The following is a 15,782-nucleotide window of genomic DNA, read 5'->3' as shown; positions in this document are numbered from 1 at the left end:
TAAAGTCAATGGAATATATTGATTGGAAGCATCTTTTAGCAAGAATACTCTCATATTTTGAAAAATGTAGCATTATAAGAAGGCAGTATAGTATATCCTAGGGCATTTTAGAGATACTTAATTTGCATTCTCCTTGCAATTTTTCTAGCAATAATTAGGCTCTCTAGCAGAAATTTGCAGATCACGGCAAGCAAAATTTTGTTTTGTGGAAAAAGGTATAAAACAGAATTTTCGACAGAGCACATAATTTGAGATATTTGTTGTTACTTTTCTTTATGTGATTTTGTTTGCTAGAAATTTCTGGGTTTTTAGATAGATTTAATTATTATGACATCATACCGTTATAAAGAAAATGATTATTAATTATACTTTCACTTTGTTTTTTAGCACAGAGTGATTATAGACTTGAATCAACATAGTAAAAGCAAAATAGCACCAGTCATTTTGGGAAATAAGCTTTTGCTCGCCTATCTAGTGTTGATTTTTCTTTTTAGAAATTCTGACTTTCTTGAGTTCAAGAGTTTTATTAATAATCATTTGTCTCTAACAAGCTTAGACATAGATTCATAAAAAGAAGTAGGGTATAAATATTATAAAATGGGGACCTATAGTTTGGAATTCTTTATCTTTGTGAATTCTGAATTATAGCTGTTGTTTTTCTCAAAATAGAATTATTTGTTGCCTACCTGATTCCCAGTTTACTTGGATAGAAGGATGATTGATATCAGAATTTTTCATACTTAGTCATAAAAATCTTTGAAAACATATCCAGTGGTAAAGATTTTAAGCTGAGGAAGCCTACCACCATCCAGCTCTGGTAATTTATTTTCACTAAATTGATTCCTCTTATGTTCTTTCAGACGTTTGCTGTTCCTACATCATTCTTGTGTTACGTTGAATAGTTACTGCAATTAACTTCAGATGTGGCTGAGGACAAGTTCCATATTTCATTAAAAACACTGTTAATTTAGTCATAGTTATGCTGTGTTTATGTGTATAATACTATATTATGTTAGGAGCCCTCGCGGCTCAGTGGTTAAGAGCTTGGCTGCTAACCAAAAGGTCGGCAGTTCAAATCCACCGGCCGCTATTTAGAAACCCTATGGAGCAGTTCTACTATGTTTTATTATATTATGTTGTCTTGTATAAATGTATATAAATTTATTCATGCCAGAAAACTATCATGCTTATTTTGAAACAAGAGTAAAATTTAGAAAATAGGTAAATATAACTGTCTTTTGTTAATTTAATAGACAAAATATTATAAAATTTATTTTGGGGACCATTAGTTTACTCTTCTTAGAATTAATAAAACATTGAAAATGAGGGTAGAAGTATTAAAAAACATCTGAAATATAAATAATTGATAATTCTTTTAGTCTTATATTTAATCATTCAGTGTTTTGCCAGTGAGTACAATTATATGTACATTATTTTTTATATTCGTATAACATATCTAGTAAATGATACTTGAGTCTCTTACTATTTTTTCTTTGTCTTCATTATTTATTATCTTCTTTCCTGTATTTATTTAATAATACATAATTATTTTGTTTTTTCTTTTAATCTCTGTAAGATAAGAGCTGATGATGGGTTCCAAAAGAGGTTTTCGTGGTCTGGCCTCCTGACCCTCTAATAGTTAATTGAATGAAAAAAAAAAAAAAAAATGAGTATACCTTAAATGTAGTTTATTCTTCTTTAGGGAATGTTGGCATATTAGAGTACCTATTCTTCTTCTTTTTACCCAATTAATTTTTCCAGTGATGTGTGTGCTAACACCTCTAATGAGGACTCATAGCCTCTGGAATTTTCTTGTCGAATGAATAAATTATTAAGTTACAGACCAAAGTTAGACACAGGAAAAAAAAAAATACTAGAAAAATATTGTTCCAAGTTAAAATATAGTTCCAAGATTGTGTGTTTGTGCACATGCACATGTTGTATGTCTGTCCCTAATGCCTCAGGTACTAAGGCCTTTTATACATTATCTCATTTAATCCTCACAACAAACCTAAGGCTTTACAGAGGAGGAAACTAATGTTTATGGATCACTGTGAGTGGGAGGCCAATTGATGGCAGCTGACAACAACAAAAAGAAATAATAGCAGAAAGTAACACAGCCAGTCTCAGCTACGATGTTTATATACTTATAGATACGTGTAAGCCATATTCACCATCTATAGTATATTCATTTTCTAAAATAGATTTGTTGAACATTTACTCTTGGACAGCCCTGGTACTAGGAACTGTGGAACAGTAATACAAATAAGTATAATGCAGTGTGCTAGATTGAAGATGGGGCTAGTTCTGAGAACTGGGCGCTGTGAGACTGCATAAATTAAGCTTCTGATGAATTAATTCGGGAGTGTGCCTTCTGGAAAGAAGTGCTATTGAATTTAATACCTGCAGAAAGAGTAGAAACAAGTCGGCCAAAAGAAAAGGGCACTCTAGGTAGATAGAATAACACACAAAATAACCCAGAGTTTAAAAAAGAGTATGATGTTTTACTCAAATTGAAAGTTGTTCTTTATCACTATAGGGGAGAATGTGAGGAAAGAAATAGAAAAGAATGAGGCTGGAAATTCCAGATAAGAGACTATCGCTGTACGTTAGGCAAAGAAATAATGGTGATCTCTACTCAAATAGGGAAAATGAATGTGTATAAGGGAGTGATGGAAAAGAAGTCTAAAATAGCATCCAGGTTTTTTACTTTAACATCTGGGTGGAGAATGGTGCCTTTTGGACATAGGGTGCACCCGTTGCCTTTCAGTCGATTCCAACTCACAGTGACACTATAGGACAGAGTAGAACTGCCCCATAGAGTTTCAAAAGCTATGTCTTTACGAAAGCCTGCTGCCACATATTTCTTCCATGAAGTAGCTAGTGAGTGCCAACCTCCAACCTTTCAGTTAGAAGTCTAGTGTTTAACCACTGCACCACCAGGACTCCTACACAGGGCTCACAGGGGGGAATATATAGAAACAGATAATGAATTCCATTTTGAATATGTTGATAAAGTGTTTTATATGGGATATACAGTAGGGATGTTTATTTGAGAGTAGGATATACTGGAGAATTTTTACCACAGGACAGAAATATGAGCTATAAATTAAAGCTGAAAATAAAATCTTGGTATAAGAAGATTAGAGATAATTATCTTTTGCTACAAGTTGCTTAACAAATTCATTATTTAGGTTTAGAATGATACACACACATACATACATTCAGACACATATAAATGTACCTTTTGTTGTTCGTATATATTTTTTTCAAGACAATTTTTTTTTCCATTAGGTTATGAAGGTGAGAATCTGATGAAAATCCTAAAAGACATTGAAAACAGTACAGAAATCATGTTGGACAGGTGGAAGTTTGAAGTTATACCTAATGACAAAGATGAGAAGGGAGACCCAGTGCCTTACAGCATCATCAATAATTACTTTTCCATTGGCGTGGTAAGATTTTCCACTAAATGTCTTTTATCTGTCCTAGATAACTGCCGTATGTAAACTCTTATACTATGAAGTTTTGCTAACTATAAATAATTTAATTTTTCACTGTGGCAGCAAAATACCTCTTCTAATGGGCAATAATAAAACTTATTGATTTATTTAAAGTGAGAGTATTAGCAGTGGGAAATTTTTTCATGTGTTAAACAAAGGAAGGAAACTATATTCTTTGTGATTGTTTTGATCATTTGTGTTACTAAAACGAAGCTTAGAATAGTTTAAGCTAATGTAGTTATAAGTTTTAAAGTATAGGTTAAAACTCCATTTCAGTGAAAATGTGAAAACATTTCAGTTAATTTTAACTTCCATAGATATCCATATTATAATACTACCATAACCTACTCGGTTTTTACTATTTTAAAATTTTGTTTAAATCTAAAGTATAAAAAATATGGTGCTATGACTCTCAAGTGGTTGATAAGTCAAAAGATAGACTTTTCACTTCATTTCTTTTAGAATCTTAAAAATAAAATATCATTTGGCAGTTGAGTTATTAAAATTTTAATCCTTAAGGAATTAATAATTTTAACAGTTGTTATATATGTATTTTAGGCACTAATTATGGAGTCTAAAAATACATTACAGCATTACATTCATTCTAATATATGTCACTCAATACTAATCTATGTCCATGAATTTAGGAGTCAAGCTTTCTGAGTAAGAAAACTAGCTCTGAGCCTTTGAGTAACATTATTAATCTGATTTTCTTTTTATTTATCTATACCATGGTGGTTATTATTTATTTTTCAAATAATTAAAGGTAATATAATAATACATTTAAAGAACCTCAAAAAGTGGTACATAATGAAGGCTAAATAAGAATGTTTTTTAATACTATCACAATTGTTTGCAAGAAAAAATGTGATGTACCTCGGTCCCTAGATGTTACCCTATTTATAGCAATATGAATAAAAGTATTTTCATAGCTTTATTAGGGTATAATTTACACACAGTATAATTTACTTACTTTAAATATACCTTTTAATGATTTTAATAAATTTATTCAATTTTACAACTTTTTTTTTTAATCGTGCTTCAGGTGAAAGTTTACAGCTCAAGTTGATTTATCATGTGAAGATTTGTATGCTTATTGCTATGTGCCATAAGTTGCAATCCCTACAATGTGACAGCACACTCCTCCTTTCCATCCTGTGTTTCTTTTGTCCGTTCAATCAGTTTCTGTTCCTTTCTGCCTTCTCATCCTACCTCTGAACAGGAAACACCCATTTGGTCTCCTGCATCTGATTGAACTAAGAAGCACACTCCTCATGAGTATTACATTTACTTTATGGTTCAGCCTAATCTTTGTCTGAAGAGTGGGCCTTGGGAATCGTTTTAGTTCTGGGTTAACAGAGTGTTCGGGGGCTGTAGTTTGGGGGTTCCTCCAGTCTCTCAGGCCATTAAGTCTGGTATTTTTACATGAATTTGAGTTCTGCTCTGCACTTTTCTCCCACTCTCTCCAGGATTCTCTGTTGTGTTCTCTGCGAGGGCTGTCATTGGTGGTAGCTGGGCACCATCTAGTTCTTCTGGCCTCAGGCTAATGGAGTCTCTGGTTTATGTGGTCTAATATTTTCCTTGTGTCTTTGGTGTTCTTCATTCTCCTTTACTGCAGGTGGATTGGGACCAATTGATGCATCTTAGATGGCCACTCCAAGTTTTTAAGACCTAGGATGCCATTAACCAAAGTGGGGTGCAGAATATTTTCTTAATAAACTGTTATACCAATTGATCTAGATGTCATCCAAAACTATGGTCCCCAGACCCCTGCCCCAGCTACTCTGTCCTCCAAAGTCTTTGGTTGTGTTCAGGGAACTTCTTAATTTTGCTCTGGTCTGGTTTTGCCAACTTCCCCTGTATTGTGTTTTGTCCTTCTCTTCACCTAAGTTGAGTCTTGTCTACTGTCTGGTTAGTGAATTCCCCTTCCCCTCACTCCCCACCTACATAACCATCAAAGTATACTTTCTTCTGTGTAAACCTTTTCTTGAGTTCTTATACTAATGGTTTCATACAATATTTATCCTTTTGTGACTGATCAATTTCACTCAGCATGATGCCCTCCAGATTCATCTATGTAGAGAGATGTTTCATGGATTCATCGTTGTTCATTTTCATTGTGTACTATTCCATTTTGTGTATGTACCATAATTTGTTTATCCACTTGTCTGTTAATGGGACTTAGGTTGTTTCCATCTTTTCGGTATCGTGAACAGTGCTGCAGTGAACATGGGTATGCATGTATCTATTCATGTGACAGCTCTTATTTCTCTAAGATATATTCCATGAAGTGGAATTGCTGGACTGTATGGTACTTTTATTTCTAGCTTTTTAAGGAAGTGCCAAGTCATTTTCCAAAGTAGTTGTACCATTTTAAATTCCCACCAGCAGTGCATAAGTGTTCCAGTTTCTCCACAACCTGTCCAACATTTATTATTTTGTGTTTTTTTGGATTACTGCAGGCTTATTGAGGTGAAATGGTATCTCATTGTCGTTTTGATTTGCATGTCTCTGGCTAATGATTGTAAGCATTTCCTCATGGTTCTATTAACTGCCTGAATGTCTTTGGTGAAGTGTCTGTTCATATCCTTTGCCCATTTTTTAGTTGGGTTATTTGTCTTTTTCTCATTGAGGTGTTGCAGTATCTTGTAGATTTTAGAGATTGGAACCTTATTGCATATGTCATAGTCAAAAAAATTTTCCCAGTCTGTAGGTTGTCTTTTTACTTTGTCTTTTTACTCTTTTGGTGAAGTCTTTTGATGATCATAATTGTTTTATTTTTAGAAACTCCCAGTAATCTAGTTTCTCTTCTGGTGCTTGAACATTGTTAGTTATGGTCTGTATACTATTTATGCCATGTATTTGGGTTCCTAGTGTTGTACTTGTTTTTTCTTCCGTGATCTTTATCATCTCAGATTTTATACTTAGGTCTTTGATTCATTCTGAGATAGTTTTTGTACAAGGTGTGAGGTATGGGTCTTGTTTCATTTTTTTGCAGATGAATATCCAGTTATGCCAGAACCATTTGTTAAAGAGATTGTCTTTTCCCCCATTTAACTGACTTTGGGTCTTTGTCAAATATCAACTGCTCATAGGTTGATGAATTTATGTCTAGGTGATCATTTCTGTTTCATTGGTCTACATATCTGTTGTTGTACCAGTACCAGGTTGTTTTGACTACAGTGGCAGTATAATAGGTTCTAAAATCAGGTAGTGTGAGGCCTCCCACTTTGTTCTTCTTCTTCAGTAATGGTTTACTTCTCCGGGGCCTCTTCCCTTTCCATATGAAGTTGGTGATTTGTTTCTCTTATCTCATTAAAAAATAGCATTGAAATTTTGATTAGGATTGCATTGCATATGTAGATCGATCTGGGTAGAATAGACATTTTCACAATGTTGAATCTTCCTACCCATGAGCATGGTATGTTTTCCACTTATGCAGGTCTCTTTTGGTTTCTTGCAGTAGTGTCTTGTAGTTTTGTTTGGATCAAATTTTTATGCCTCTGGTTACCTTTATTCCTAAGTACTTTATCTTCTTGGGATTATTATAAATAGTACTGATTTGGTGATTTCCTATTCTAAGTTCTCTTTTTTGGTGTAGAGGAATCCAATTGATTTTTATGTTTATCTTGTATCCTGATACTTTACTGAAATCTTTTATTAGTTCCAGCTGTTTTCTAATTTTAGGACATTTTTATCCCCCCAAACAAGAGCCCTTATACCCATTTATAGCCAATCCCAGATACCTCCCCCAGCTCCAGACAACGACTAATCTTTCTGCCTCTAAAATTTGTCTTTTCTGAACAATTCATGTAAAAGAAATCCTTCAATGTGTGGTCTTTTGCATTTGGATTATTACACTTAGCATATGCTTTTCATGTGAAATGCATCACAAGTTTATTCCTTTTTATTGGCAAGTAGTAGTATTTCATTGTTTGGATGTATCACCTATTGCTCATCTACTCACCATTATGAGTACTTGGGTTGTTTCCAGTCTTTGGCTATTTATGAATAATGGAAGTCTCTTGAGTTAACCTCACTAGTGAGTTTTTTGTTTTAATTTATGGTACTTTTCAACTCCAGAATTTACATTTGGGTTAATTTGATAATTTTTATCACTATAGTGGTATTTTCTATTTGATAAGTCATTATAATCATGCTTTCCTTTATTCTTTGAACATTATTTCCTTTAGTTCTTTTGATACATTTATAATATCTGCTTTGAAGTCTTTGTCTGCTAAGTTCAACATCTAGGCCTCATCAGAGACAGCCTGTCTTACTGATTTTTTTAAAAAAAGCTTTTTCTAAGAAGTTGTTGTACTTTTATAATTCTTTGCATATCTTGTAACTTTAGGTTGAAAAGTAGAAATTGAGTATAAAATACATGATAACATTTCTGGTTTCGGGCCCTCCCATGGGGATTGTTTTTGTTCCTTTGTTTGGGGACTTGCCTGCGCAAATTCTGTGGAGTTTCTCTTCCCTGTAATGTGTGAATGCCGATGCTTCTTTTTATTTATTTATTTTTTTAAATAACTTTTATTGTGTTTTAGGTGAATGTTTACAAATCAAGTCAGTCTGTCACATATAAGCTTATATACACCTTACTCCATACTCCCACTTACTTTCCCCCAATGAGTCAGCCCTTCTAGTCTCTCCTTTCGTGACAATTTTGCCATTTTCTAACCCTCTCTACCCTCCTATCTCCCCTCCAGACAGGAAATGCCAACACAGTCTCAAGTGTCCACCTGATACAAGTAGCTCACTCTTCATCAGCATCTCTCTCCAACCCATTGTCCAGTCCTTTCCATTTCTGATGAGTTGTCTTCGGGAATGGTTCCTGTCCTGGGCCAACAGAAGGTTTGGGGACTGTGACCGCTGAGATTCCTCTAGTCTCAGTCAGACCATTAAGTCTGGTCTTTCTATGAGAATTTGGGGTCTGCATCCCACTGTTCTCCTGCTCCCTCAGTGGTTCTCTGTTGTGTTCCCTGTCAGGTCAGTCATTGGTTGTGGCCGGGCACCATCTAGTTGTTCTGGTCTCAGGAGGATGTAAGTCTCTGGTTCATGTGGCCCTTTCTGTCTCTTGGGCTCATAGTTATCGTGTGACCTTGGTGTTCTTCATTCTTCTTTGATCCAGGTGGGTTGAGACCCATTGATGCATCTTAGATGGCCGCTTGATAGCATTTAAGACTCCAGATGCCACATTTCAAAGTGGGATGCAGAATGTTTTCATAATAGTTTTATTTTGCCAATTGACTTAGAAGTCCCCTTAAGCCATAGTCCCCAAACCCCTGCCCTTGCTCCGCTGACCTTTGAAGCATTCAGTTTATCCTGGAAACTTCTTTGCTTTTGGTCCAGTCCAATTGAGCTGACCTTGCCTGTATTGAGTATTGTCCTTCCCTTCACCTAAAGTAGTTCTTATCTACTAAAAAAAGAGAAATTTTTTTTTCTTTTTCTTTTTTTTTTATCAACTAACTAATCAGTAAATAACCCTCTCCCACCCTCCCTCCCTCCCCTGTTTTTATTTTTTTGTTTTTTTTAATTTTAATCCTTGCCTCCTAGGGTTTGCTCCTGTGTCAGTGTGATTGGCCAGAGGATGTGCTCAAACATTTTGATCCAGATAGACTTCCTTCATTTGCTGTTGGATCTGTGGTGTGTTTGGTGGAGAACACATGTAAAGTGTCTAAGTCAACTTTTGTTTTTACTATCTGCCAACCCCTCTTGCATCCCTTCTAATAACAAAAGGCCTCATATTTAGCCAAGGATGTATAGATAACTAGAGCCCTCTTTGGTCTCTCTGAAAGCATTTACTCTTGCACACGCATACAGCCTTTCATACAGCGATATCTGGGAGCTTATCCAGGCCCTTTATGATTGTCTCACTTCCCAGATCTCTGTGTTCAATTTCTGGCAACTCTGCTGTTGGTTGTTTTCCCTAGTCAGTTTTGCAAACTCAGGATAATTTCAATATTGGCCTACCTCAAAATGAATAAACAAAAATGTGCCAGTATGCTAGAGAGTAGAATATTAACAGTATTTATAGTCACTATATTTTACGAAGGAGAAAGTATCAGTCATTATGGCAATTCACTCAAGAGAACCTCTGTATTAAAAAAACAAACAAAAACAAACTGCTATACTAAATAATTATCCTGGTTGCCATATAGGGAATGACTTGGAAGTTTGAAAAGTGGAATAGACTAGCTTTGAGTCTCTTTTAGTAGAGCAAGAGGTAGGTGATTGTGAAATAAAATAGATCCATGACTACTGAAAAAATTGGACAGGCTTAAGAAATAGGTTCAAATTAGGATTGGCAAGGTCTAAAAATGAAAGGAGCCCTGGTGGCACAGTGGTTAAGCACTTGGCTGTTAATGAAAAGGTTGGTGGCTCAAACCCACCAGCCATTCTATGGAACAATGTGGCAGTCACCTCCCATAAAGATTACAGCCTTGGAAATGCTATAGAGCAGTTCTGTTCTGTCCTGTAGGGTCGCTATGAGTCGGAATCAACTTGACAGCAATGGGTTTGGTTTTGGGGTTTAGAGAATGAAAGAAAGGAAGTGTCGATGCTGATCCTGAGGTTTGGGGTTTGAACAATTACGTGATGACATATACTGAGATGGAATTGATTATCGTTGACACAGGTTTGGGGCAGGATAAAAAGACATACTGTTTGATATGCAAATTAGTGGAAATGTCAGAGCCGCAATATTTAAGTTTAGAACACAGAAGAATGCCTCAATTGGAGGTAATTTTAGAGTCGTTGGTATGTTTATTTTTTACCTATGGCTGCATAACTCATCATCCTAAAACTTAGTGGCTTGTAACAGCAAACATTTTATTATTACTCACAAATCTGTGGGTCATTCGAGTGGTTCTGCCATCAGTGTCAGGTTAACTAGGGTCTAGCCAGTTTATGCTGGTTCCGTTCAAATGTAAAGCAGTTGGTACTGGCTGTTGGTGGCATAATGGCAGTGACTGACTATGTGCCTCTCTTCATCAATAGGCTGAGCTAGACTTTGTCACCTGTGTAAAGCCTCCCAGTTTCTTTCAAAGGCAGGAAGAGCTTTAAAAGGAAATCAAGAAACTTAAATCCTCTCTCTCTATATACATATATACCAAAACCAAAAAACCAAGCCCAGTGCCGTTGAGTGAATTCCGACTCATAGCGACCCTATAGGACAGAGTAGAACTGCCCCATAGAGTTTCCAAGGAGCGCCTGGTGGATTCGAACTGCTGACCCTTTGGTTCTCAGCCGTAGCACTTAACCACTACGCCACCAGGGTTTCCCCTATATATATACATATACTATGAAAGATTTATTAAACCCAATCACACATTAACACATTAGGCTACTTAATTTTTTAAAGAGTACAAAACTTAAAGGCAAAGTAATCTTAGATAATTTAATTGTATTAAAAACAATTAATAAAATACTAGTCTAAAAACCCTAACATTTAAAAGTTTTAAAATAGATTCCTAGATAACTCTTGGATCAAAGAGGAAATCCAAAGGAAAATGGCAAAGTATACGGAAAAAATATACTATTCTTACATAACAGAACGAAAGCCTTATTCAGAGGAAGATGTACCGTCTTTCATTATTAGAATGAATCAACAATGAAGGAACTTAATGCTCATTGTAAGAAGTTTAATGAAAGAATCATACCAGCTGAGGAAAAATTCATTTAAAAATAATGGATGGTATAGTATCTCTCTCTGACCCCCCCTTTGTGTATGCTTTTGTAGTCATTAGGTGAGTCAGTTTTGACTCAAAGCGACACTATGTACAACAGAATGAAAAACTGCCTGGTCCTGCACCGTCCTCGCAATTGTTGCTGTGCTTGAGCCTATAGTTGCAGCCACTATGTCATTGATGGTTTTCCTCTATTTTGCTAATGCATTACTTTCCCAAGCATCATTTCCTTCTCCAGGGAAGGATCCCTCCTGATAACATATCCAAGGTGCTTAAGATGAAGTCTTGCCATCCTTACTTCTAAGAAGCATACTGGCTATACTTCTTCCAAAACATATTTGTTCGTTCTTCTGGCACTCCATGGTATATTCAGTATTCTTTGCCAACACAAAAACTCAAAGGCATCAATTCTTCTCCAGCCTTCCTTATTCATTATCCAATTTTCACATGCATATGAAGCAATTGAAAATGCCATGGCTTGGGTCAAGCACGCCTTAGTCCTCAAGGTGGTATCTTTGTTTCTTAACACTTTAATGAAGTCTCTTGCAGCAGATTTGCCCGGTGCAATATGTCATTTGATTTCTTGACTGCTGCTTCCATGGGTGTTGATTGTGGATCCAAGTAAAATGAAATCCTTGACAACTTCAGTATTTTTTCCATTTATCATGATGTTGCTTATTGGTCCAGTTGTGAGAATTTTTGTTTTCTTTATGTTGGGGTGTAATCCATTCTGAAGGCTATAGTCTTTGATCTTTATCAGTAAGTGCCTTGAGTCCTTTCACTTTCTGCAATTAAGGTTGTGTCATCTGCATAATGAAGGTTGTAACGAGTCTTCCTCTAATCCTGATGCCCGTTCTTCTTTGTATAGTCCAGTTTCTCAGATTATTTGCTTGGCATAAAGATTGAATAAGTATGGTGAAGGACACAACCCCAACACACAACTTTCCTGATTTTAAATCACTCAATATGCCCTCGTTCTGTTAAAACAACTGCCTCTTTGTTTATGTGCAGATTCCTCGTGAGCACAATTAAGTATTCTGGAAATCCCATTGTCCACAATGTTATCCATAATTTGTTATGATCCATACAATTAAATGCCTTTGCATAGTCAGTAAAACACAGGTAAATATCTTTCTGGTATTCTCTTTTTTCATTCAGGTTCCATCTGACCTCAGCAGTGATATACCTCATTCCATATCCTCTTCTGAATCCAGCTTGAATTTCTGGCAGTTCCCTGTCAATGTACTGCTGCAATCATTTTTAATTATCTTCAGCATAATTTTGTTTGTATGTAATATTAATAATATTGTTCGATAATTTCCACATTCCATTGGATCACCTTTCTTTAAAAAGGGCACAAATAGGGATCTCTTCCAGTCAGTTGGCCAGATGGCTATCTTCCACATTTCTTGCTGTAGACCAATGAGCACCCCCAGTGCTGCATCTGTTTGTTGAAACCTCTCAATTGGTGTTAACATCTATTCCTGGAGCATGGTTTTTCTCTAATGCCTACAGTGCAGCTTGGACTTGTTCCTTCAGTACCATCAGTTCTTGATCATATACTACCTCCCAAAATGTTTGAATGTTGACCAATTCTTTTTGTTGCTGCGAGTCTGTGTATTCTCTCCATCTTGTTTTTATGCTGCCTGTGCTGTTCAGTATTTTGCTCATAGAATTCTTCAGTATAGCAAATTGAGGCTTGCATTTTTTCTTTAGTTCTGTGAGCCTGAGAAGTACTGAGCATGTTCTTCCCTTTTGGTTTTCTAACTTCGGGTCTTGGCACCTGTCATGATTAATATTTTACTTTTTCTCCTTGAGCCGCCCTTTGAATCTTCTGTTCAGCTCTTTTACTTCATCATTTGTTCCGTTCGCTTTAGCTGCTCTACTTTCAAGAGCAAGTTTCAGAGTCTCTCCTGACATCCGTTTTGGTCTTTTCTAAATTTTAATGACATTTTGCTTTCTTCATGTATAATGTCCTGATGTCATTCCACAAATGGTCTTGTCTTCAGTCATTAATATTCAATGTGTCAAATCCATTTTTGAGATGTGCTCTAAATTCAGGTGGGATATACTCTAGGTCGTATTTTGGCTCTTGTGGGCTTATTTTACTTTTCTTCAGCTTCAACTTGAACTCACATATGAGCGATTGATGGTCTGTTCTGCATTTGGTCCCTTGGTTTTGTTCCTACTGATGATATTGAGCTTCTCCATTGTCTCTTTCCACAGATGTAGTAGATTTGATTCCTGTGTATTCCATCAGGTAAGGGCCATATGTACAGTTGCGATTTATATTGTTGAAAAAAGGTATTTGTGATGAAGAAGTTTTTGGTCTTGTAAAATTCTGTCATGCAATCGTTGGTGCTTCTGTCACCAATGCCATGCTTTTTTAACTACTAATCCTTCTTCTTTGTTTCCAACTTTCTAATTCCAATCATCAGCAATTATCAATGCATCTTGACGGCACATTTGATGAATTTCAGACCGCGGAAGTTGGTGAAAATCCTCAATTATTAATAAAAAAAAAAAAAAAATTTTTTTTTTTTTTTTAAATATTATTCAGACTCATAGGGACCCTAGAGGACAGAGCAGAACTGTCCTATAGACTTTCCAAAGAGTACTTGGTGGATTCGAATGGCGGACTTTTTTGGTTAGCAGCCATAGTACTTAACCACCACCACCACCAGCTTTTCCATATATATGTTAAACATTATAAATATATACTATGTGTAGGTGTTTGTAAAATATACAAATTGTTTATATATATGTAAAATAAATATAATTATAAAATATATAAACATATATATATAACTTACAGATAATATATAGATAATAAAACTTACAGATAATGCTATATCTGTATATTTGGAAACCCCAGTGCTGCAGTGGTTAAGAGCTACAGCTGCTAACCAAAAGGTCGACAGTTCAAATCCACCAGGTACTCTTTGGAAATTCTGTGGGGCAGTTCAACTCTGTCCTATAGGGTGGTATGAATTGGAATCAACTTGATGGCAGTGGGTTTGATTTTTTTTTTTTTTTTTTTGGTTTATAGGTATAGATATAGATAATACTATATCTATAAATATAGATAAAGTAAAGATAAAGGAAATAATGGCTATATCTAGAAGCTATTACTTGGGGAAGACCAAGAAAAAAAGTTTATTTGAAGTTTGATAAAAGCAAACAAGTGAGAGAACCAATTATAAAACATTAAAATGATAAAGGAAATAATCCAAAATTTCAGAATTTTAAGAATTTAAAATTTTAATTTTAAGAATATTCCTTATACTATAATAAATACACATATATAGGGTCCTTAAATGATATTTTCTCTGATCATAATGTAGTAAAGCTAGAAATAAAAAAAAAAGATAAAAAAATATTAAGACAATTTAAAGATTTCAAACAAGCATTAATGCAAATAAATTTCCAGTTAAAATGGAATAAAAAGTGAAGTAACATTATTTAGGAATTTACAAATTATATGCAGTTCATATTAAAAACCAGTAGGGTATGGCCAAAACTACATACATGGAAGAAGATAGCCATATAAGGTTTTATTATCTTTTAAAAAATGTAAAATAAATGAACAAGCATTCAACTAAACAAAGCACTAGAAAAAATACCAACGAAATAAACAAAAATATTATGACACAACAAATATAAAGGATGAAATTAATGAACTAGGAAAAACCATCAAAATTATGAGGATACTGATAAACCAAAAAAAAAGCTTTTTTTATTTCATAAAAAACAAAAATACAGAAAAACCTGGCAGCTATTTTTTTTAATTTTTTTTATTAATTTTTATTGAGCTTCAAGTGAACATTTACAAATCAAGTCAGACTGTCACATATAAGTTTATATATATCTTACTCCATACTCCCACTTGCTCTCCCCCTATTGAGTCAGCCCTTTCAGTCTCTCCTTTCGTGACAATTTTGCCAGCTTCCCTCTCTCTCTATCCTCCCATCCCCCCTCCAGACAGGAGATGCCAACACAGTCTCAAGTGTCCACCTGATATAATTAGCTCACTCTTCATCAGCATCTCTCTCCCCCCCGCTGACCAGTCCCTTTCATGTCTGATGCGTTGTCTTCAGGGATGGTTCCTGTCCTGTGCCAACAGAAGGTTTGGGGACCATGACTGCCGAGATTCCTCTAGTCTCAGTCAGACCATTAAGTATGGTCTTTTTATGAGAATTTGGGGTCTGCATCCCACTGATCTCCTGCTCCCTCAGGGGTTCTCTGTTGTGCTCCCTGTCAGGGCAGTCATCGATTGTGGCCGGGCACCAACTAGTTCTTCTGGTCTCAGGATGATGTAGGTCTCTGGTTCATGTGGCCCTTTCTGTCTCTTGGGCTTTTAGTTGTCGTGTGACCTTGCTGTTCTTCATTTTCCTTTGCTCCAGGTGGGTTGAGACAAATTGATGCATCTTAGATGGCCGCTTGTTAGCATTTAAGACCCCAGACGCCAGAGTTCAAAGTGGGATGCAGAATGTTTTCATAATAGAATTATTTTGCCAATTGACTTAGAAGTCCCCTTAAACCATGGTCCCCAAACCCCCGCCCTTGCTCCGCTGACCTTTGAAGCATT

General features: G+C 35.6%; 1 protein-coding gene across 11 annotated transcripts in view; it reads left to right on the top strand.

Moving 5' to 3' along the window:
• The window catches only part of DGKB (diacylglycerol kinase beta), a 795,246-nt gene that overhangs the window by 354,519 nt on the left and 424,945 nt on the right, over positions 1-15,782 (top strand). For all 11 annotated transcript variants that reach the window (XR_007518417.1, XM_049893502.1, XM_049893507.1 and 8 more), the window contains one exon: positions 3,295-3,455. Coding sequence is in view for 10 of the 11 variants with exons in the window: in XM_049893502.1 (XP_049749459.1) it covers positions 3,295-3,455 (161 nt within the window). In the remaining variant the exon portion in view is untranslated. The remainder of the gene's footprint in view (positions 1-3,294; positions 3,456-15,782) is intronic.

This window comes from Elephas maximus, chromosome 8 (assembly GCF_024166365.1).
Source record: "Elephas maximus indicus isolate mEleMax1 chromosome 8, mEleMax1 primary haplotype, whole genome shotgun sequence".
NCBI classification, from domain to species: domain Eukaryota; kingdom Metazoa; phylum Chordata; class Mammalia; order Proboscidea; family Elephantidae; genus Elephas; species Elephas maximus.
Note: the sequence above shows the minus strand (reverse complement) of the source record. Positions and strands in the feature narration are given on the sequence as shown.